This window comes from Carassius carassius, chromosome 26 (assembly GCF_963082965.1).
Source record: "Carassius carassius chromosome 26, fCarCar2.1, whole genome shotgun sequence".
Classification (NCBI taxonomy): Eukaryota; Metazoa; Chordata; class Actinopteri; order Cypriniformes; family Cyprinidae; genus Carassius; species Carassius carassius.
In genome coordinates this window covers 15,658,773-15,684,584 of record NC_081780.1, presented here as the reverse complement: position 1 = coordinate 15,684,584, position 25,812 = coordinate 15,658,773, and the positions used below count along the sequence as shown (strand labels likewise).

Here is a 25,812-nt window from a genome sequence, read left to right as displayed (position 1 = left end):
ACCAGCTTAATCGATCCTGTAATTCATAATCATAATAAAGGCTGACTGAGTTCTGTGAGGAAGTATTGATCTGTGAGTGACTCCCATGAGCACCAGGGGCATTTAATTATGTAACATCACCGAAGGCAGTAGCGCCCATTCAGTTTCCTTAGTCATATGAACACTCTTCATCATCCCTGTGATTTAAAGAGAAATTAGACATTTTACAAATTGTGATTAATGATGATGGTTTTTAATATGCAAGCTGGCATTTTCACTTCTCAACTAAGTAAAAGCCAATAACCACCTCCACAGATCTGAGCCCTGAGGCTGAACAAGACTATTAACATCCGCTCTTATTTATTAGAATTAAATGTAAACAAAAGCAGAGAGAAACAATATGTACAAACAAAAGGATTTGCCTTCAAGTCCTGTTAAAGGGTTCACCTGAGAATGAAAATGTGTCTGTCTTCTACTCCCCCTCAAAGCATCCCATGTGTATGTGACTTTCCTCTTTCAGAATAATCCAATCGAAGTTATATTAAAAACTGTCCTTGCTCTTCCAAGCCTTTCAATGGGGTAAGTGGGTGTTTGTTGTCAACAGTTCAGAAGACGTGAAATAAAGTGCGCACCTCTGTAATAAAACGTCCCTCACATGACTCCGGGGAGTGAATAAAGGACCCCTGCAGCGAAGTCATGCATTTTTGCAGGATAAATATCCAGATTTCAAATGTAATAAACACTTTTTTTTCTCCCTTCTGCTGACTGTTGGGAACCGGAAGTCATGCGGGCGGAAGATGGAAAACATATGCATCGTGCACAAAGGAAACTAAGTTTACTTACTTTAGCAAAGGAAAACCAGTCTCCTCGTGGCTTATTTTGAAATCCCCTGACGTTTTTCTTTACAAATCCTCATTTTGTGCTTCTAATTTGTGACCGGCATTTTATTTTGATCTCTCTCCACGCTCGTCACTAACCATGCATCGCTGGTGATCTACAAATCCACCTGCACGTCTTCCCGTTCCCCACAGTCAGCAGAAGTGGGAAAAAAACTGTTTATAACATTTGAAATTTGGATATTTATCTTATATTACAGATGCGCACACTTTGTTTCATTAACAGCTGACAACAAACACCTGCTTACCCCATTGAAAGGCTTGGAAGAGCAAGGACAATTTTTAATATAACTCCAATTGGATTATTCTGAAAGAGGAAAGTCACATACACCTAGGATACTTCAAGGCTGAGTAGAAGATGGACGAATTTTCATTCTCAGGCAAACTAACCCTTTAAGTTTCAATTATCCAGCTCTTCAGTAAACGAAGCCAAGCCAAATAAATGGACTAAATAAATAGGACGTACCACAATGCAGGGGAACAGGTTTCCATTCTCGGCCCAACGTGATGTCAATAAACACAAGTTTCTCTGCAGGTTTGTTGTAAGTTGACTGAATTGTCATACTTAGGAAACATCTGTAGTCAAAAACACAATCCTCCACATGCCTGTTAAACCCCTGTCTAGCTCGGCGTGAGCCACAAAGCACCAGCAGATGAACTTGTCACTTCAGTTTGATGAACAGCGGTGCTAATGCTAGCAGAGCATCTGGCAGCTTCCTCAGTTAGTTTGGTGAAAGAATAAAAATAACTGTTCTGTAAAACGAATTAAATTCACAATCTTTACAAACCACATCTACAGTAAATACCAACCTGCCCTCCAACCAATACGCTTGTATAGGTCGTTTGTCCAAATCCCTGAAATACGACCCATCAGAGCGTATACTACAATTGTGCCCCTATCGGCAAACAGGAAGTTTTTATATTAATGTTTTTTACTCTTTTATTTGCACTATAATTCAGGTTCTGTGTAGCTCAGTTGGTAAAGCATTGCATTATACGACTATATGTAATCATGCGATCGTAGGTTCGATCCCAATGAACGCACGGCTCATAAAATGTATATGCTCTATAAATCATAATTTTACATGATTTCTGTGAGGGGTAGTTTAGGGGTGGGCAGGGGCGCCCCCAAGGGGGCCCTATATAAACTCTGGCCACCCCTAGGATTATTTACAGTGGGCCTATTAATTTAAATGCAGAATGTAAATTCACAATAGTTTAAGTAGTGAAAAAAAAGTGCAGCACCTGCTGCAGCCACAGTTTTGCGTCTCTGAGCAACATTAGGGTGTTTCGTTCCTGAATGAATCAACCGTTTAAATGATTCGGTTCAATCGCAATGACTCACTTATTAACAGTGACTCGCTGCCACCTATTGGCGGTTTTAATTTCACATTTAATGGAACCTTTTCATTTTTTTAATAATTTCAAACATCAGTTTTCAATGTTTTATCTTTAAAATATCAAAACATTATTTATTCATTTGTAACTGCAGGTTAAAGTATTCCATGTTCCACGGAGCTGCATTAAACAGTGTGTAAAAACATCTAAATGGCACTTCAGATGCAGCTTCTGTTTTATCTACATTGCAAAGATCAGTTTTGTTGATACTGATTGCATTTGCTTGGTAACAGCCTAAATGCAAGTATTTGACCTAAAAAATGGTGCACACTTTTAGAAACAATGGTGTTAAGGTAAAAAAAAAAAAAAAATCAGGTGTCAGCACAATTAAAAATAAGATATCAGCACAATAACACTCAGCAAAATAGTGTAATTATCGTTATCGATAAAATCCTAGAACTCACAGAGATATAACTTTTTGTCTATATTGCAAACCCTTAATTTTTTTTTCTTTATTTTAATATGCCACCCCCAAAATTTACTGTGGCCTCATTTGGCCACCCCTGTTAACATTTTCTGGGGGCGCCACTGGGGGTGGGGTTAGGTGTGGTCATTTGAGTGAAAAAACACCTAGTAAAATATGTAAAAATGACTGAGATTGGTGTAAAAAGTCAGAACATTCCATTTATATGAATGCGCATTTTAAATGGGTATGACGTTACATGTCATTTCATGATGACAGATGCAACACAATACTGTTATTATTTATACATTCGCTACTGGGCGCTTAACTTTAAAACGTAAATATAGGTCGTAATAAGGTGCTTGCACAAACAACCTATATATGTTTTTTTTTGTTGTTGTTGGAGGACAGGCTCGTAATTACACAACATTCATTGTTTAAGATAGTCCATCAGTGATGCTATAAACATTGTTTTGGCTGACGACTGATTCCAGCTGCCAGCGATCGAAATTTCCATCATTAAGCAGAATGAGTAAGAGTTTTTGTATTAAACAGAGAGGACCTTAGGGAGAGCAGTGGTTCCTGTAGGGACTAATGGCAGCTTGGCAGTCTGTGGCACTATAAACTCTCTCTACCTTTATCGTTCTGTCTCTTCCTCTTACATTAATTGATGTTCGTGAGTTTCCAGCTACTGATGAAGCTCTGGAGGATTGACACAATGAGGGAGCAGTGGAAAGGCGTGAACACAGAGGTTTTTCCTCGCTTTCTTATTATCCGCTATTGCAGGCTCAATAGTCTCAGTGCAGGTTTCATTCTGATGAGCTAAAGGTTTTTTTTCTTCAGTAATGCCTTCAGGCTAAAGGAGAAAAGGGAACTACAGTACAAGAACTGCATGTGTCAGTAATGAATGTCTTACTGAAGTTGACTGGATCAGGCTTTTCTTTACTATTGTGATGGACAGCTTTTTCAAGATGCTTTCAGGCTGACCAAAAGAAAATCTGTGTTGCCTTTAAGAGTTAGGTCTTTCCAAATGCCTAGTGCAAAATAAGCTGTCTTTTTTATTTAAAAAAAAGTTATAAAAAATTAAACAAAAAATAATAATATTTTTTGTTAATAATGCCAAATGGCTAATCATTTCAACTGCTGATTCAACTGCTGGTGTAATTAAACAAAAGTTAATGCATCATGCAAAGATTAATATCGTATCATATTTTGCATACTGCTTGATGCATTCCTACAGCTGGTGAATATGACATGATCATGTTAAATGTGATTCATCTGGCATTAGTAGATCAAATATATGAACATTGTCTGGTGATGCTATTTTAATCAGCTTGGAGGGTGTTATGAATGCACAACCACAGTTTTGAAACACTTTGATTTTCATTCAGATTTGTTAATCATGATGTAACCTTTTGAAATGCCAGGATTGATTCGCACTGTTCTCTTCTGTATCTTTCACTCATTGCGAGCCCCTGTTTTGATGACTGACTGACATCTATGAAAAATCTTCCAGTATAATCAAAAGCTTGCTAGGGGAAATCAGGTTTTAGAAATTATTGACTCATCTATTCAGTGTTATTCAGAAATAAAGGCTATTATTATTATTATTATTTTTAAAATCCAGAATTGGTTTCAACGTGGTTTTATACTCCAAGTTTTTCCTCACTGGTAGGTGAATGAGCCCTTAAAATAATGTGACAGTTACTCTGACAATCAAAAGCAGCAAACAAATAAAGCTGAATTAGACTGAATAGTCCAGCACTTCTCTGTGGGGCTGTGAAGGAGGTTAAATGGATCTGCAGTGCAGGTTTCAGGCTCTGAATGACTCTGTGTGTAACAAACAGAACCCACCTTGCCAAGTTGAAGACGTCATCAATCAGACCGGCCCTGTTGCCCACAGAGATGATCTGCCGGCAGAGAACAAGAAGAGACTTTTATAATGCAGCAGGAACCATGCAGGAGAGAATGGGGAAAAGGAAAGATCGTGACAGAAAAGACAGAAAAGAGAACTCAAAAGATGATGGACTGACAGAGAAGGTTTACCGTTGGGTTGGTCATCAGCTGTTGAATGAGAAGTCTCCAGTTGTGAAGGTCGTAGTTCACTCTAAAGTAGCCCGTTTGATTGATGTTGCCCAGCAACCACGTGTCGCTGCCCACGTGACCCACTCTGTGCGTCTCTATAAATACACGAGTGAAAAAAAGAGCATGAAACAAACTTTAATGTCACTTCTGACAGCTCACTGCAGCTTAACTCACACACATATGAGCAGAAACACAGAAACACAGAACACAGAAACACACAACGCCAAATGACATCCAGACACTCACAGACAGATGTGAATATCATTAGACAACAGAAAGTAAAGAATCAAAATATATTTCTAATGAAATATTACAGAAAATTAAACAAGCTGTTCACTGTGGTTCATATGGACTGATATATTATGCCTGACAGTGCACTCACAAAGTTTTTTATTCATATCAACGTTTAAAATTTTTAGCGCATCTTTGGAATGAACTCATAAAGCAGTCCTGCATGAAAATATACATGAAGAGACAATGCATTCAGCATTTCGTAATGCACAACATCTGTAATCTAATGTGTTTGCCACATTCTCATCTTGTAATATTCCAGCCAGACCTTGTGCTATTTCATGGATAACAAATGCACTGGTTAAGTGCTTTCGAGCACTCATGGACTCAATGCATTTGAAGTGTATCATGATCCAGGGAGCATCCAAGCATCAGCGGGCAGATTGCAAGAGTCAGGCAGTGAGTTAATGCATATAAATAGGGTCTCTATGTTACAGTTTCTGTTTCTCTGTCTCAGCTGCTGTGGATCTGCATTGTAACCCTGATGAGGGCTGTTTTTGAGCTAAAAATGGAGGCTGTTTAACGGTCTCACAATCAGAGGAACTCTGAGCTCTGAGTCACATGGATCACTTCCAGACCAAATTCAATTCTGGCTCTTGGAATTTGACTCGCTGTGGTTCCATCCGAAGAAAATCCACCTCGTTCTCCCAATGGAGAGGAAAGGAATGGAACAGAATTGAATTTAATGATGGTGGACGTGGAGCTGCTGCATGAATGTGTGACTCATAGATGAATAGTTTGATGGATGTGTTGTAAAAGAAAATGTACATTAAAGCACTGAATTAGTCAAATTTAAAGTGGAAATCCGATTAAATTTGTACTTTTATCAGTAATTGTATGTGTCACTGGTTAATAAGACATCAGATGTGGACTTCACAGGTCAACACTCTGACATTCAATTACCTGTTCAGATCTAAAAATATGCTTAAGAGAATTACATTCATACATACAGTGACTTAATTTTTTTAAATTAATCTTGCTAATTAAAATCTTTTTAGATTTTTTTAGGGATGATAAAAATGCCAGGGTATACTAACAACAAAATGGAAGAAAAGCCTTATTAAAAGAATGTAGTTCTTTAAACCCTTTATTTTTATCTCTAATCATTTATCTTGTTGCTGTAACAAGGAGTCAGAGATGTTTAAATCCATATGCAGTACTTTATTTACAGAATGGTGAAACAGGCAATTATAAGAGGACAGCGTCAGGTATGTAAGGGGATATCAAAAAATCAGATCCAATAACAAGCAGAGGTCGGGGCAGGCAGCAGAGAATGACAGTCGGTATAAACAATCCAGGATCAGACACGGAAGGAACAAACACAGGGAAAACCCTAGGAAATGCCAGACAGAACTAAACAAGACTTCGCACTTATTGAGAGTCCAAACACAGTTTATATACGGTAATGGTAATGGGGAACGCCTGGTGGTTATTAGCCCTAAGCACGGGATTATGAGAAATGGATTTGGGAATGGAAATAGACACCAAATGCAATAGTCCTGAGTGGAGTGCCCTCTGTTGGAGCTCATGGGCACTGATGATCATCACAGCTGATGATCATGACAGTTGTGATGGCCTCATCGTATTTTGCATATAATTCATGACATTTGTAAAAATTACTTGTTACCTTGAAAAACATATTTTGAAAAAATTTTTAAAACAAAAACAAAAAAAAATATTAAGATGAACACTCATGTGTATTCAATGTGTTATTACATTTTATCTGGTGGTTGCATTGAAAACACATTTAGAATAATTGTTACCTGTTTTATTGGAGACCCAGATGATGGTCTCTGTTGACATGTGACTGGAGTTTCCCACTGCGAGCGTCAGTGGTATTTGCCACTGGAAGCTGAAATGAGACAAAGAAAGAAATAAGAGCTGAAACGCTTCTATTTGATCTCAGGGTTTAAATGTCACTGCCCCAGATACATACTGTATGATGCGCATAATCTCACACATATGGACTCCCACGACTTAATGGGATTGTGGAATATATTTGTGCTATTTCCTCTCTGTCTAAGCACCAGCAAGCAATGTGACAAAATCCGAAATAGCATATGATTGTGAAGCTAAAAGAAAGCCCAGCAGTGTCAAAGCTCAAAGAAATCAGCTTTCATTCTTTCCCAGAGTGCTTTGCTATCCCTCTATCACACACACACAGCTGTATCACTCATTACCAGATCGCTGTCATGTTCTGTGTCGCCACCTCATTTTGATGTCGATTCATCTGTGAGTGTGTACTTTCGTGTGTTAGTGTGTGTATGAACATCCCTAGGTATGAGTGCTCATCCAGTAAAAGCCTGTCTGACAGCTGTCACAACGGACGGCCGGCCGGCCCTCTTTCAGCTGTCAGAATGGCTGACACACAGGTGGACGTGGACTGCTGTCTGCCAGCGTGAATTACCCCAGATGACAAGAACCCAGCAGAGCCGACCAACAGCAATAAATACTGTAACATTAACAGATCTAATGCAAGACAGAATCATTTGAACATTCTCCAAACATCATATTTTAAATTTACTTTAACAATTCTCCCCCTTCCTCAACAAAGCTATTTTATTGACTGAAAAAAGTTTTGGTTGCCCTTTATTTTACAGTACGTGTACTAACATGTACTTATAGTGTACTTGCAGTGTATTTATCTAAGAAAGTTCTGGTAATACAAGGTAACTACTTGGGGTAGGGTTAGGTTTAGGGTTAGGTTCAGGGTTAGTACCTAGTTATTACATAGTTATTGTAATTACAATAATAAGTACATCGTATGTACATGAGGAACAGGACTGTAAAATAAAGTGCTACCAAAGTTTTTATAGGTAGAGAACGACATGGGTAATGGTGCACCAATGGAAGAATATGTATGTATATAAACACATAACAATGTATTTATTGAATAAAAGTAAACTGGAGTATTTAATGTATCAAAATATAATATGGAACCATATTTGTTGAAGTGATTGTAATAAACAAGTATTAACTTTGTTATTATGCAAAGCATATTACTTTAGTTAAAGTAGTTGTATCAGTAATACTGGGGGGCCTTTTGTCCCATGCTGGTGAGCCTTTTAGCCCAAACAAAACAAACTATTTTATGATATCTTTTCCCATGAAATATATCATTAAATAAAAAGCTGCAATCGATCATTATGGCAGCAGTGAAAAGTACATTTCTCTTAAGGTGTGCCATTTGTCCAATTTTACGCTCTTCAGTGCCTGATAAGAAATAATAGAATAACACATAATGGTGTTTTCATTCTTAATCCTGAAAATATGTTAATGAATGTATTTTAAATGACATATCGCATCATATTAAAGTTAAAATGTTTAAAACAATACATCTTTCTTTGTTTCAGTTTGCCTTAGCAAGTGAACAGTTTAGCTTACTCTCTTGGCTTACCACCACATGCCTTCAGTTAGCAACGTTGCTAAGCACACTGCTAACTGCTAAACTAAGCTTTCTCCATTAGCTGAAACAAGACGTTGTGATAAGCAATGTTTTATCTTGAGGCAACATGCTAAAAAAATACCCAGAACATCTTAGCAAACACATAGCAGCACCCTGTCAACCATCACAGCAGACTTAGTATCTTAGTAACTTTACACAGGCACGCACCACATTTTCTTCATAAAATGTCAAACTTTAGTCATCAATATGAAAAGAGCAGCCTGGATTATTTGGCAACATCAGTCTCGGCTGTGGAGAATAGGTTGGATCATTAAGAATTTGTGTCAGTTGGAAAACTGACAGGAATGGACAAAATCTTTTCAGGCTGCTGGTGACTCACCTCAAATCATTCATAAGATGATCTGCATTATTTAATGTTCTTAATTATGTCTGAATAAGCCTAAATGAGGATTCTGTGTGACTGAAACTAGACAATAGAACAATGATGGCAACTTTTAATTTCAGCAGAAAGTTTACAGTATATCAAACTATAGCACAGTCAGGAAGACATTATGCATAAGATGAAACAATATGATCCTGCTGGGAAACAGTATTTAAACGTGTATGTTTCTAAGGGCACTATAGAGAGAGATTCTGTGCTAGACAAGCACGGATAACAATACTTATGAATTTCAGTAATAATAGAAGAATCTGCATGTGTTCAGATGAAACCACACACTGGTACATTTACATAAAACTCTGTTCATCAGTGGGATTGAACAAGAGAAGATAGCAAAAGAAAATTAAAGTTCTCCACAGGCTGGTAATTTGGTGGCTGATGTTTATGTTCATTTATGGAAGCGTCTGTTATTGTCATCATTATTTACATCCCTCAGGAGCTTTGTGTTACGGCCCAGAGCTTTAGCTAAAACATGAATCAAGATTTTAGTCTCTGTAACAGACGGGTTCAGTCATCTTATTATTTTTATGAAAAGAAGCAATGTTTGTTAGCTAAGGGTTCAGTTGCACTTAATGGACAAGAATATATGAATAAAAGCAAAACATTTATAAATATATATATTTGCAATTCCTAAGCCTTCAACATATTATCACCACTGCAAAAGAGTAACAGCTACGATGTGTCTACATTTAAAATTCACTGTGATTAACCAGCATCCTCTCTCTCTCTTCTTCATTGGTTTTGAGGTCTCCGTCTCACTGTCTCTTAGTGTGGGTGTGATAATATCTCAGGCTCTCTTTAGGGACGGCTGGCTTTTGCAGTCTATAATGAGTCACTGGGGGCTTTTGTGGCTCAACATGTGCGATAGATCCTCAAAACACTCTTATCCAACACCAGCTGCACAGAAGAGAGGAAAAAAGTATCTTCTTTTGAAACCTTGAAACCTTCCATGGATTCACAGATGCTGGGGTTTGTGTTGAGCTTGAGCTTCTGTGTTCATTTTTCGATGTCTAGACTTGCTTTAATTCATCCAGCAATGTTTTGAAACCACTGAGACCATGAAGAACTGGACAGAAGAAGATGAAGATGCTCTGCTGGGTGAGTTATAGAAGAAAGTCTGGGATTTGTTGGATAATAGGAAATATAGGAAATATATTGAACCTGCAGAGAGCAACATGAAGCTAAACAAAGAGATGGTGGTGGATTTCTGAAACACCAGGGATTCATTCAGTTGTAAAACATGGAGGTGGGGAAGTCTAATAATTATTTGGGAATTTTCTTGAACTGACCCATTTACACCTCATATTATTAAAGGGATTCAATCACAAGTGATCAGAATTGAATATAGGTAAAAAATGGGATCTAATTGAATCACTTATTGCATTTGTAGCAAAAGTGCTAACATGTCTTAAAGCAATCTAAAATATTTTTTTAATTGATTATTTTAAACATTGCTGCTGTCTATTTATCCCTCCTACAAAGACAGTCTAGATCTACAGATTTTTCTACTTTATTCATGTGCCCAGTGGTTTTCAAACTGATGAATATTTCATTGCATTTCAGAGGTGTGTGTTTGCACTATTCACTGTCTAGACACATTCCAGTGATGTCAATTGAATACATTAGAGCACTGCATAACGTTTCCAACTCTAAAATGATTAACTATACAGTGAGTGCATATATAGTACTGTATATATATGTCTCTTTTGTGTGCTCTGTATTATTGCAGTGATGTCAAATTTATTCTCAAGGATCCCTGAAACATCTAACTTGAGTAAGAAAATTGTCTTCACTGTAACACTAGTATGTGAAATTTTTATTGCCAGAATTGTAATGATATTCTTTTATTGTGGGTACCTGATCATCACCACGTGACATTGAAACTCCAGTCACAAGTTAGTTTGGCACAGCTACATACCAGCCTCAAGCAGACCTACACATACCTGCAAAATAAGACTCTATAAAGGCGGGAGTACACGGTGCGAATTCTGATGGTCGGAAGATTGTATGTCCACGCACACGTCACAAGTGAGTTTATCTGAAAATTGTACGGATGAGGTGATATACGACATGATTTTACGACCTGCCGATTTCCGAAGCAATCTCATGAAGTTCTGCCAAAGGAGTCAGAGGAAGAGATTGCTTTTTTTTTGTGGCAGCAATGGCTGGCAAAAGAATAAAAAAGAAAAGAAAAATAAGGGCATGGCAAAAAGTTTGGCTGAAGAGCACAGAAAGGATTTTCTGTTCTTCAAAAACAGCTTGAGGTAAGTGTATCTGTGTGCGCATTCTTTGATGTGATCGTGGAAGATATGGGAAAGTATACAACCAAAGCCATAGCGTGTTATGCAAGTTTGTGCATATAGTAACATCGTTTTTGTATATTTTTAAACAAAAGTAATTGCTGTATAGTCTTTTTCCTAGTTTGTGATTGGTCAACTTCAGATAGATCAACAAATCGGCTAGTTCAACCGCACGCGTCGCAAATTTAAACCGATAGCTCACGAAAATTTTAGACATGTTTAAAAATGATCGGGAGGTCGGGAAGTGCTCGTAAAGGTACTGTGCTCGGCTTGTAATTCCTCACGCATGATACAAGCCGCGACCATATGAGCATACACGATTGAAAAAAAATTGCTTGTGAACTCGTACGACAACAAAAATCACACAGTGTATGCCCACCTTAAGTCACAGATCCACCTGTAAATTAATTCACAAGTGTAACTGCACGTCCCCATTACAGTCGAGCAGCCTGCAATACGAAAATTATTTTGTGCCTTCAAGTGCTAATAAGTTGTTTATATTCTCTACAACATCACCTCAGCATAAAACCTGTGCTGTGAAAATGCAAGTAGTCAGGTAATATAAGAGTGCAAAGGTGTTAATGAAGGAACAGTTCAACTTCAGACTCTGGTGAAAATAAGCAGAGGATCTGAAAACTATCTGAGGCTCGCCAGAAGGTCCTTTGATGAGGTGAGGTGTGTTGAAGTACAGTGTCACTATTTTAAACATAAACTTACATCCACGTTCTACCTTATAACTTAATACTGAGGTTTTATAATGAGGACAAAAACTGTGGCCCTGAATAACTGTTTTTATAAGTACATTTTTTTAATGTACCTGTATAAAGTTGTATAGGCTAACTGCTAATATGCTAACAAGCTGATTAATGATCTGCTTAGCTATAGCTGTAAGCTCTGCGACTATTTCAAACAAATATTTAGCATTAAATACACCTGATAAGATCTCTACAACACCCTTTGTTTTTAAACGTTTAACATGTAATACAATGTAGTTGTAGTTTTTAGAATGATAGCATGCTAGGCTTCAATTGTATAGTAATAGCATAACATGTTTTTGTATTTTATAAAACTAAAGAATGTCAAAATTAATTACTGTAGTAATAAAAAAAACAGACCAAAGATGATATCGGTACAGCTGAAGCTGTATTTTACCCAAAAAAATTTATTTAATGCACATTTGAGAGAGGAAACTATTTTGCATAGCCTATCAAGAGTATGGCTCTTTGCTAGCTGGATTACGAAGCTGCTTTGACAGAATATCAAAGTGCAGCAAAAAGCCAGCATGTTTTTTGAGTAAAACAGAGTGAAATAAATGTCCTTTTCTGTGGTTTTCTCTGGAGTATTGACCTCAGTTGGACTGTGGACCCTCTATGAACTTTAATGAGATGGCAGTGGACATGAAACACACTGAAGGGGTGTGAAATACAGGAAACTGACCTTCTCTGTTTTCCTTTTGTTGCTGCCAATGTTTCTGTCAGCAGATTTTATTAGGCTGGCTTAAAGCCTCAAGTGAGGTGTTACACTGCATTTACAAAGGTGCCAAATTCCCCTGCATTCTGGCAGGTTGTCTGGAACTCAGCTGAAACCCTGCATGAGGGGCAAAGCAAGAAAGAGACGCCCTCTACTCGCAACACAGCTTTGCTATTGATTCTTGGAGCAGTTCTGCTTCTGAACACCTCTGCAGAAGACCTCCACACACAGAAAACATGCTCATGTAGGAGGAGACGTTCAAAGGAAGGTGGATTTGTCTGCTCTGAACAAATGAACTCCAGAAAGAAGTGAGCATACAGATTTCTACCTGTATGTTTCATATTTATGACACCAGTCAGCTTGATGTGGAGACTTAGCCTAGCCGCGTAAAAGCAAGGAGTCTTTGATTATTTGCAGATGATAAATCAGATGATTTCATGATGACAGACATGATGCTTAAGCCTCACTAGTTGTATTATTCTCTCCTTTTCTATGCAATAGATTGCATTTTAACCACCTTTAGTCCAAAAAATAGATTACATGCTACGAGCTCAGGAGCTCATTCTCAAATTGCAGGTGTTTGGCACTTATATTGTTCTCAAATTAAGAAATTGTGTCACTTTCTAAATGGCAAAACTTCCTAACAACACACTCCACACACTCAAACTGACAGTACAGCATTAAAATTCAATTCTTGACTCAATTCTTGTGCTGCTAACAGCGCCTGATCCAAAACAAAAGGAGGATTTCTAAAACGGATCAGAGGCAGTATTGAATTATTCATCTCACTCTAACGAAGAATTAAACTAATCTATCTGCCAGTGACACACGCAGTTTTCCATGACGACGCAGACGGGTGCCAAACAGCATGTGGCGGTGACGGGTTAGCATGGGTTGCTAATAATAAATGAAATGCTCAGTTAATAGCAGCTTGATAGCTTCTGTGTGTTGTGAGATGATTCATGGAAATAGAATTGTGTTATTCCTTACGGTCCTGCTAAAAAACATCTTGAACCAGCCTTATATAGTTTGCTGGTTTTAGCTGAATGGCTAGTGAAAACCAACAAAACCATTGTATGGTGGTTAAATTGGTTTTTCTTATCAGGAGCAATAAAGGCAGGTATCTAAAGGTATGCTAAGAAATAAACTGTTCACATCCCTCGGATAAGCGAGGAAATTCTTTGGGTCTTCATGGTGTTGTTGGGCGCTAGGCTAGTCTTTAGCTGTCTTGCTGTGCTTATAATCTCCAGATGGTCTATTATTCTGTATTTCTTCCAAAATAACTTAATATTTAATCTAATTTGTAATCAAAATAGTTTCTTCTTCTTGTCAGCTGCAGAACTACTAAGATATTTTCTCTGTCTGAGCTTGATCTAACCACAAGAAACTTTCAGTAAATTCTGGGAGGAGAATCACAGACTGTGGGCTTTTTACGTTACTCAGCATTGCAGTGTTTGGCAAACGTACAGGCCTCTGCTCCAAATATTATTGTGAATTCTGCAACGATGTATGAGCTCATGGAGAATCAATGTCAATGGGTCAGTTGACTGATGGTGTTTCATTTTTATGTCACGACTGACATATGGCAGTCTACCTTTTGTTGAACAGCTCAGGATTCTGGATCTTGGCGTCGGTGTCATAAACAAAGTGCTCTTGTGAGATGGTAACACTGTTGTCAAGACTGTCATTCTTGCTGATGGTGACGACAGGGTAACCCATCTGCAGTGTCCAGCGGTCCATGACCTGCGTGATGTTGATGTCCTTTCCCTCCCGCTGCATGGCCTGTGACACAATATATATACACATCAGAATACATAATACATAAACAGATTGCCAAAGTAAAAGGTGCCAAGCATATAGATAGTGTTTGAAAGTGTAAGAGTATTGATTTCGTTGCCTTATATTAGTTATGTAGGTTATGGTGGGAGGTGTAAACATTTGAGTACTGTACTACTTAAACTAAACCTGATGCTAAACCTAAGTGATAGTGTGGCAAAAGCAAACGTTAGATAAACACAGATTTGCTGAAGCAACCATGTGATTTTAGTCTTTAAAAGTCTTTAGTTTTTTTTACATATTAAAAGTCTTTAATAAGAGTATTTGTATTTGTGTTTCACAAGACTGTAGCACTGTACCAGGTGAGTTACCAAGCAAGTTTACAATACAAGAAAAGGGACACATATGGAGCTGGTTATGTGATACAAATGTGAAAGTGTATTAGCTTACAGGTCATGCACTCTGGTAAAAGTGTTTTAAGGTCATTACATAGTATTGACCAAGTCTTTGTTATCAGATAACCCGCCCCTAATCATAATATGTGTTTTTTTTTTTTTTTTTTGTGAAAAGGAATAAAAACCACTAGTGTTCAGTTCAGTTGGAAACTGCAGTCAGTTTTATGTATAGGTACATTTGTGAAATTTTACAAAAATGTAGGTAGAGGTAAGTTTTTTCAATGAGCCTTGGGTGAAATAAGAACCCATTCAGGTCTTTTAATTAAAAACTCTTAGTGAATAGAAAGGTGATTAAACTTCCCCGTTCTCTTAAACCGCATATGCAGAAACATCACAAGGCAATTTCCAGTTATCTAATCCCTCTATACAAGAGCAACGCTTGTAAAAGAGCAGAATTAGATTTATGAGTCTGATTTCTTCAGAGAAAGCTCCACTCCTACTTTAAAGAAGTAAAACATAAAATTGGATCTCACGGCTCATTAATGAGGAAAGCTCGTAATGTGACTGAGATTTGTCCCTGAAGGAAATCTACCTTATTCTTTGAAAATGCAATATAAATGGTTCAGCACCGTGGATAACTGGCAGTTTCCTGTATGAATTGTTTTCAGAATTTTTCTGTACGTTGCTCTTTAATGTTTAATGGAGTTTCATCTACTTTTCAATGCAGTATCCATTTAAAAAATAAAATGTGTGTGACTGAAAAAAAAAACATTGGAAACACATTTAGAAAGTATTCAAAATATAATTTAAGAAAAGAAGAAGAAGAAGAAGAAGGAGAAGAAGCTGTAATCATGCATGTAAAGTCAGTATTTTGATATTTCATTTCAGTCTTAATGTAGCTATCTGTAAACAGTGAGTCATTGGCTTCACAAATATTTTCCATCATTTAATTTTACCGCATTTTAAAGAGGTGCAGCATTTTGTGTATACTGGGAACAATCAGTAGTTTCTTTAAAACTGGTTGTAAACTGGTGGAGATTTACAATGTTTCTGCAGCAGCACATAGTAGAGTGTTGTGGAGACCCATGGGAATGGAAGAGGAATGTGGTGAAAGAAACAAAAGTGCTCTGTCACACTCTCTTGCATTCTGCAAACATTAACCTCACTAGATCAGTCGAGCATGTGTAACTTCCCTTCTCCAGTGAAACTGGGAAACTCTTGCTTGTAACAGATGATTCTGACCATTATGAGTATTAAAATCTGAGACTAACCAAGATGGCATGAGATGACTCGTCTATTATGAAAAACACAGAATGAGACCAGCTGACTTTTCACAGCTGTCAATGACTCATGGTTTGTTTACCGTGTGAATACTGAAGAGGCTCTGCAGAGGCTGATGACGGCAGCTGATGTTCCTACATTATGAATCATTTTCTATAGGACAGCTTTCAGGAAGCTACTGTACCTTTGCACAGGCGGATATAATTAAAGGAAGTGAAGGCCGGTCCGGCGATGGGTCTTGAGTTTGACAAAGGGCTTTGTGGGGGCTAAGCACTGCCAGATTATTGCAGCAAATTGGATTTCATGAATAGCTAATGAACACAGCGCATATCAGTATTCATTAGATGATGGGATGTCATGGACTCTTAATGTAGCTAAATTCATCAGTGCCTGACAAACACGGCCACTGAGAGGATACGGAGTCTGGCCCTTTAACACAAAAATTCACCTTTAAATCCTTTCTGTTTTGAAGAAGCGGTTCCCATCAGCCGGCATTTGGGAGAGCGATGTGAATGACAAAACCCTTCATACGATGGTGATAGCTGCTAAATGTCCTGCTGTTCCATTACAAACTTTAATAACTTTAAGATTACACTGGAAAGTAATCTCATTAAAGTCATGACACTTTGTGAGATAAGCGAGAGGGGACTTGCTGAAAGTCCTCTGGTTTTAAAAGCACATCTCTGTGCTTTGAGAAGATGACTTGAAACCGGTGCTTAACATCACTGTGATTATAGCTGTTGGCTACGATCGTTTACTTCGTTCCCACTTTTATTGTCTTAACTTATATATATATATATATATATATATATATATATATATATATATATATTAAAATAAGTCTGTATTATTCATAACGTCTCGGTTACGTCTGTAACCTCGGTTCCCCGAGAAGGGAATGAGACGATGCGTCGATAACGCTTTGGGAACGCATTCTGCGTGAGTGCGTCTGAAGCATCCATGTCAACTAGTCCAAAGGCGAGAGTGAGTGTCAGGAGTGACATCACGACCAGGAATTGATAAAAACCCCAACCGGAGCAACCGGTGTTAGCTTCGACAGTGCCGAAGCAAGTCGATCACAGGAACGAAGGAAGTATGGCAGGGAGACGCATCGTCTCGTTCCCTTCTCGGGGAACCGAGGTTACAGACGTAACCGAGACGTTCCCCATCGAGGGAGAGACGATGCGTCGATAACGCTTTGGGAACGAGAATACCCAAACCGCCATATAACAAGTGCCAGCCAGAAAAAAACCAACGGCTCAAGAATTAAAAACCTGAGACCCGGGAGTAGCATCCAGGTCTAGGCTATAAAACCTGACGAATGTGAGTGGCGAGGACCAGCCTGCCGCATCGCAAACATCCTGAAGAGAGGCCCCAGATAATAAGGCTCTAGAGGCCGCCATACTCCTAGTAGAATGAGCTCTGACCCCCAAAGGGCACGGTAGGTCAGAAGACTCATAGGCAAGAAGGATAGCCCCAACTATCCACTTACTAAGTGTCTGTTTAGTGGCAGGAAGACCTATCTAAGGTGACCCGAAACAAACAAACAAACAGCTGATCGGATTTCCGAAAAGAAGAAGTCCGATGAACATAAGTGTCCAATGCTCGCACCGGGCACAAGAGGTTAGACTTTTCCTGGTCCGATGATGCAAACGGGGGAGGACAGAAAGCCTGCAGAACAATAGGTCTCGGAACAATGGTCGGTACCGTAGGGACGTATCCCTGCTTAGGGTAGAGAAATGCTTTGACCATCCCAGGTGCAAATTCAAGGCAGGTGGGAGAAACCGAGAGAGCCTGAAGGTCTCCGACTCTTTTTAGGGACGAAATAGCAAGGAGAAAGGTAGTCTTAAATGAAAGAAACTTCTCAGAGACAGAATCTAGGGGTTCAAAAGGAGCCCTAGAAAGGCCTTCTAAAACTATAGCCAGGTCCCAGGCCGGCACTCTAGTACGAGTTGCAGGTCTCAGCCTTAAGGTGCCACGAAGGAAACGAGAGATAAGAGGGTCACGACCCAGAGATGCACAACCCACTGGGGCGTGGAAAGCCGAAATGGCCGCCACGTAAACTTTTAAGGTGGATGGACACAGACCAGAAGTGAAGCGGTCCTGTAAAAACTCAAGAACTGAGCCAACAGAGCAGTGGACGGGGTCACACTGATGTTGGTAACACCAAGAAGAAAAAACATTCCATTTGAGTCTATAAAGTTTCCTCGTAGCTGGAGCTCTGGAGCTAAGAATGGTCTCCACAACCTCAGTTGAGAGACCACTCTCTATGAGTTGCGCCCCCTCAGAGGCCACACCCAAAGCTTCCAAATCTCTGGCCGGGGGTGAAATATAGTGCCCCCGGCCTGAGATAGAAGGTCTTTCCTGATCGGGATCTCCAAGGGAGGACCGTCGAGGAGATGAATCAGGTCCGCAAACCAGATTCGGCTCGGCCAGTGTGGAGCTACGAGAAGTAGACTTACTCCGTCCTGGCAGACTCTCTCCAGAATCCTGGGAGCAGAGCAACAGGGGGAAAGGCGTACAGACGTAGCCTCGGCCACATCTGTACCATAGCGTCCAACACCAGGGGGGCTGGATGAGTAAGGGAGAACCATAGTGGACAGTGCGTCGTGTACTGAGACGCAAACAGATCCACTTCTGCTTGGCCATAAGATTCCCATATGAGCTCCACCACCTTGGGGTGAAGCCTCCATTCCCCTGACCTCAGCACCTGCCTCGACAGGGTGTCTGCTCCAATATTCTGAGTCCCTGGTATATACATTGCCCTCAAAGAGCGTAATTTCCCCAGGGACCACAGGAGGATCTGGTGCGCTAATTTGCAGAGTGGGCGCGAGCGCAGACCCCCCTGACGGTTGATGTAAGAGACCACCGATGTATTGTCTGTGCGGACCAGCACATGATGGTCCCTCAGGTCTGGCAGGAAGTGCCTCAAAGCTTTGAAGACCGCCATCATCTCCAGGCAGTTGATGTGCCAAGAGTGATGATGGCTCTCCCACAGACCCTGAGCTGAGCGGCCTTCCATTACCCCTCTCCAGCCGGTAAGGGAAGCATCTGTCGAGATGGCAACCCGATGACAAAGAGCTCCCAATACCGGACCCTGGGACAGGAACCAGTGTTCTCTCCATATGACCAAGGCGCGGAGACACCGCCCATGATCTTGATCGTACGAAGTGGGTTTCCCCTCGGGGAGAACCCTCTGGTCCTGAGCCACCACTGTAAAGGTCTCATGCCCAGCAGGCCAAAGGGGATCACATTGGACGCTGCTGCCATGAGACCCAACAATCTCTCGAACTGTTTTACAGTGCGTGACTGGCCTAGCTTTAGCTCTGATGTGGCTGTGAGGATGTTGGCTACACGAGCGGGCGAAAGAGCGGCTCGCATCGTGACCGAATCCCATACCACCCCAAGAAAAGTGGTCCTCTGTAATGGAGATAGCACACTCTTCTTGGTATTGAGCCTCAAACCCAACTTCTGCATATGAGCGAGGACGACATCTCGATGCCAAACCGCCAACTGTTCTGATTCCGCTAAAATCAACCATTCATCCAAGTAATTCAGAATACGTTTGCCCTGCAGCCTGAGCGGGGCCAGAGCTGCATCTACGCATTTCGTGAATGTGCGGGGTGAGAGAGCTAGACCGAAGGGAAGTACCCGATACTGGTATTCTTTTCCCCCGAAAGAAAACCTTAGGAACTTCCTGTGCTGAGGGAGGATGGAGATATGGAAGTACGCATCTTTTAGGTCTATCGTGACGAACCAGTCCTCGGATCTGATTTGAGTCACGATCTGTTTGAGTGTCAGCATCTTGAATTTTAATTTCTGAACTGTACGATTCAACAGACGAAGATCTAAAATGGGACGCAGCCCTCCATCCTTTTTTGGAACAATGAAATAACAGCTGTAAAAACCCGATGCCCTGTCGGGAGGATACACCTGCTCTATAGCATTTTTCGCTAAAAGAGATTTCACTTCTTGCTCCATGACCAGAGCCTGCTCGGGATGCACTACTGTGAGCAACACCCCATTGTAGCGAGGGGGACGAGAACCGAACTGGATTCTGTAACCCTTCTCTACTATCTGCAGGACCCATTGAGATATATTCGGCAGACTTTTCCATTCTGTCAGACATTCTACTAAGGGAACCAGCCTCTCGAGGCTGGCCTCTGGTGTAATTTGAACAGCTAGTGCGGGGACCTGAAGCCGAAACGCAGGAACCACCGGAGCTAACTGCTCTTGAACCCCCCTCAGAGGGAGCGAGCCCGACGCACCAAGGGTGGCGGGGTTGGCAGGAAGGCCCCGTGAGAGCACCGAGACCGGACAGGCACCGTATACTGAGGTGTACACCGCACCGTCTCGGTTGGGGCTGCCCTCACAGGTCTGACCCATTTGGCGTCAGGACCTTTTCTTCTGAGCCAGAGCTTTCTTATCGAGAAGAACGGTCCTCAGATCCGGCTTCTGCTTAGATTGCTTTGGCTGTGAGTGCTGGCTCGGTCCCCGTGATTTTTGAGGAGGAGCGCGAGACGCAACACTCTCTTTTTGAAAAACACGATATGAGGAGCATGAAGGCTGGGGCTGCCTTGCACGCCCAGCAGCATCAGGATTAGATCGGTGAGGGAGAAAACTTTTAAAAGCTTCAGATTGCTTTTTATTTTCTTGAAATCTTTCAACCACTTCATTCACAGCATCACCAAACAGACCTTCATGAGAAATGGGAGCGTCTAAAAGAAAAGATCTATCTTTATCTTTAATATCTGAAAGATTAAGCCAAAGGTGTCTTTCTGTAGAAACCAAAGCAGCCATAGATCTACCAATAGCACGTGCTGTTTCTTTAGTCGCCCTGAGAGATAAATCCGTAGCCCGACGAAGTTCGCGAATTTCGTCACGGCTGACTCCCTCACTGTTATCTAACTCCCCCAGCAGCTCAGCCTGATAAGCCTGAAGCAAAGCCATCGAGTGAAGGCAAGCTCCAGCCTGACCTGCTGCTGTGTAAGCTTTACCCACTAAATTAGATGTGATCTTTAAAGGCTTCGTGGGCAAAGTCGGGTTCTTAATAGATGACGCTGAACCAGGGGAAAGACAGCTCGCGAGCGTCTGTTCCGCCCGGGGTATCGCTTCATAACCATTTTCTTTCAGCCCTCTTATATCAGAATAAATGCGCACTTGAGGGCTGAAAAGACGTGATGAATATGGCTTATTCCACGATCTAGACAGCTCACTGTGAAGATCAGGGAAAAAAGGGAGACCCCGTGATGTAGGAGATGTTTTAGAAGACAGAAAACGCTCGTCTAATTTGCTTTTAGGACGAGCGCTCTGTTTATCAGATGGCCAAGATATATGTAACTTATCTACAGCTCGTGTTAATACATCAACCAACTCCTCATATGCTGGGGAAAGAGATGGCGAATCCTCTTCCCCCTTGATTGTGTCACCTTCACTGCCCGTTACATCTAACTCCTCGGAGCTAGAGCAACGAAGCAATGAGCTCTCCACCCGGGCGGAAGAAGCCGCGGGGCAGGCTTCCGACACCGGAGTTTGAGCTATGGATCTCCCAGGTAAGGGAGGAGAAAGAGCCCTCGGACCCGTCTCCAACCCCGCTGAGAGATCCATTTGCGAAACCCAGGAATGCATTCTCCATTCTGCCTCGGCAGAAGCGGGTCCTGCACCCTGAGGAGCGCGAGGCTCGCCGCTCTTCTCATCAAAGAGTGACAAGCGGGAGCGGAGCATGCGAAGCGAAAGCTTCTCACAATGCGGGCAATCAGTCTCCTCGAAGGCTGATAACGCATGCTCCACTCCCAAACAAACTACACAAAGCTCGTGTGTATCCCCACCCGTTAAATAACGCGGGCAGGGAGAAACACACTGTTTGAATAGTTGTTTCGCCATGATATATAAACTTTGAACAAGACAACAGTAAATATGACAGACAGGTTTGACACAGATCACTTGCTGAGGCACAGAAAGCTAACACCGGTTGCTCCGGTTGGGGTTTTTATCAATTCCTGGTCGTGACGTCACTCCTGACGCTCACTCTCGCTATTGGAGTAGTTGACATGGATGCTTCAGACGCACTCACACAGAATGCGTTCCCAAAGCGTTATCGACGCATCGTCTCTCCCTCGATGGGGAACTGCACTGCACAGGTGAGCCAGCATATTGCACCATGCATACAGCCTGTTAATATTGTTATCTGACCAGTTATGCATTATGTTGCATTTCGTAGCTTATATGTGGAATATCCTTACTTGATACTTCCATCCATGAAGTTTTTTTGTTAATGCGCAGAAAATGGTGTATAAAGAAACAAAAGACAATGTTATAATATATATATATATACTCACCTAAAGGAATATTAAGAACACCTGTTCAATTTCTCATTAATGCAATTATCTAATCAACCAATCACATGGCAGTTGCTTCAATGCATTTAGGGGTGTGGTCCTGGTCAAGACAATCTCCTGAACTCCAAACTGAATGTCAGAATGGGGAAGAAAGGTGATTTAAGCAATTTTGAGCGTGGCATGGATGTTGGTGCCAGACGGGCCGGTCTGAGTATTTCACAATCTGCTCAGTTACTGGGATTTTCACGCACAACCATTTGTAGGGTTTACAAAGAATGGTGTGAAAAAGAAAAAAAAACATCCAGTATGCGGCAGTCCTGTGGACAAAAATGCCTTGTTGATGCTAGAGGTCAAAGAAGAATGGGCCGACTGATTCAAGCTGATAGAAGAGCAACTTTGACTGAAATAACCACTCGTTACAACCGAGGTATGCAACAAAGCATTTGTGAAGCCACAACACACACAACCTTGAGGCGGATGGGCTACAACAGCAGAAGACCCCACCGGGTACCACTCATCTCCACAACAAATAGGAAAAAGAGGCTACAATTTGCACAAGCTCACCAAAATTGGACAGTTGAAGACTGGAAAAATGTTGCCTGGTCTGATGAGTCTGGCTTTCTGTTGAGACTTTCAGATGGTAGAGTCAGAATTTGGCGTAAACAGAATGAAAACATGGATCCATCATGCCTTGTTACCACTGTGCAGGCTGGTGGTGGTGGTGTAATGGTGTGGGGGACGTCTTCTTGGCACACTTTAGGCCCCTTAGTGCCAATTGGGCATCATTTAAATGCCACGGCCTACCTGAGTATTGTCTCTGACCATGTCTATCCCTTTATGACCACTATGTACCCATCCTCTGATGGCTACTTCCAGCAGGATAATGCACCATGTCACAAAGCTCGAATAATTTCAAATTGGTTTCTTGAACATAACAATGAGTTCACTGTACTAAAATGGCCCCCACAGTCAACAGATCTCAACCCAATAGAGCATCTTTGGGATGTTGTGGAACGGGAGCTTCGTGCCCTGGATGTGCATACCACAAATCTCTATCAACTGCAAGATGCTATCCTATCAATATGGGCCAACATTTCTAAAGAATGCTTTCAGCACCTTGTTGAATCAATGCCACGTAGAATTAAGGCAGTTCCGAAGGCAAAAGGGGGTCAAACACATTATTAGTATGGTTTCCCTAATAATCCTTTAGGTGAGTATATATATATATATATATATATATATATATATATATATATATATATGAAAATTCAATTAAAAATTAATTTGAATTGTTTTATATAATTTAAACAGGATTTTATTATTTAAATAGGGAACTTTTTTACATTAGCATTGCAGCGTTTGTTGTTTCAGTAACTAAACTGAAGGAGTTATGGGAAATGAACACAGTTGCTAAACCCTCTATGGTACTACAAAAAGACAGAAACTGAATCAGCAGATCACTGGGGAAAAAAGTGTTTTTGTCAGGAGGGGGGCACTCATGCCAAACCTAATAAGAACTGTATTTTTGAGGCCTGAGTGAAGCATCTAAATAGGTCAACTTTCCTTTAGCAGAAGATTTTTCTTGGGTTATTCTTGGCTACACCTGAGCTAAAGGGCAGATGCTCATGTATAATCTGAGAGACTCATCAGGCTTGTCAGCAATTATGTGACACTTCACTAATCGGGGCTGATAAGAGTCAACTAATGTATAATTTAATTAAAAGTCAGCAGCAGCGAGCTTTCTTTATAAGTATCTGTGAACATTTGCATGTAGCAGGTTGATTTCTGGATCAATATTTGACCTGCGGCTGCAGAATTTTTTTTTTCCATTCTAAGTGAAAACTCACGTATAAAAGCAAGACTATAGTGATATATAGTGATATATCAAACACAACCCAGCCTCCATATCAAACTCTTTCCCATGTGCATTTCCATAAAACCCTTATGGGTTGATGTGAGTAGGTGGTGTATTGGCATGCATTTGATGATGTGCAGTTATATAATGGCCTCTGACCCATATGCAGTGCTTGAATCTCTGAGCACCTGCCTGCAGGAGATGCACTGGGTGAATTAAAGTAGGTTGAACACACACAATTTCACTCGCCGCTCAAAACTGACTGACCCCAGCACTGATTCCTGCTCATGGATGAAGGTCTCACACCCAGAAGATGCATAAAATCTCACCTCGGAGAATTTGTTCCACAAGTCATCTCTCGCCGCGTTTCCGTACATGTGCGTCATCAAGTAATCCTGCAAACATACAGAGACCGAGATCAATATTGGGAGAGAAATAAATTGGACATAGACAGAAACAGTGAACTTGGGAAACCAAATAAGCCCAAACAATAACATTACTAATCCTCTCAATTCAAGCTGAACGTATGCAAATTAGCAGCAGATGTTTGGGTGTGATTGGCTGTCAGTTCAAGGAGGACCATAAGGAGGCCAATTAGAGGCTGATTATGTTGTTCGAGTCGATGCTGCATCAGCATGTCACTGAATGAGTAAAATACAAATCAGCAACATGAATTTACTTCAAGAGTAAAACATTTACTTCCCCTCGGGGGGGGCCCCCCTTTGACACCTGGCCCTTGGAATTGACCAACCCCTGGTTAACAAAAGTGCCCATACAAGGAAATCCGGGCCTTTATGTCGTCATAGAGGGACATACTTGAACAAAAAGTAAATACAATTAAAAACTGGCACAGAATTACTCTGGTCATACATCCAACTCGTTTTTTGAGATTTTGGTCACACTTATTATAAGAATTAAATTCTTCAGTCTAATCCAGAACTTAAATAAGTCATAATGCATAATATAGCATTAGACATCCTCTTCAGTCAAGTGCCTTGAGATCAATATGGACAAATCTGCATAGAATAGTGGATGTAATATCTGTATTGTGCTGTATTATTGAAACTAAGATACCGGTGGGTGTTCATTTCACTGCTAACAGACTTTAATCAGCAAACATTACATTATCAGTGTGTCTGCTCTGCCCTGCAGTCTCAGTGATGCAGGTGGTGGGTGACATGAAGAAGGAGTCTGATCCTTGAGAGCACATTTACATGCATCTGATAAGAACATCTGGTGGTACATCAGCCTCTTGCCTGCTGTATACGAGATTCCTCGATAACTCCTGAGTGACCGTGAGTGATAAACCCGTCTACTGTAATCCGCTTCCTGTTGCTGGAGTCAAGAGAACATGCTGACAAAAAACTGCATGTTCCCTGCTAATACTGGTGCATGTATTCTGTAGAACACAAATGGAGATATTTTGCAGAATACCCAGGCTGCTCTTTTCAGTACGCCAAAAACACAGCCTATATTAATGTATTTAAATTCTTTTTAAGT

At 40.8% G+C, this 25,812-nt stretch overlaps 1 protein-coding gene across 1 annotated transcript in view; it reads right to left on the bottom strand.

Moving 5' to 3' along the window:
• The window catches only part of LOC132105890 (thyrotropin-releasing hormone-degrading ectoenzyme-like), a 144,285-nt gene that overhangs the window by 32,851 nt on the left and 85,622 nt on the right, over nt 1–25,812 (bottom strand). The window contains exons 8-12 of the mRNA XM_059511371.1: nt 24,642–24,707; nt 14,262–14,449; nt 6,816–6,904; nt 4,723–4,856; nt 4,531–4,586 (exon numbers count right to left, since the gene is read on the bottom strand). Of these exons, the coding sequence (XP_059367354.1) occupies nt 4,531–4,586; nt 4,723–4,856; nt 6,816–6,904; nt 14,262–14,449; nt 24,642–24,707 (533 nt within the window). The remainder of the gene's footprint in view (nt 1–4,530; nt 4,587–4,722; nt 4,857–6,815; nt 6,905–14,261; nt 14,450–24,641; nt 24,708–25,812) is intronic.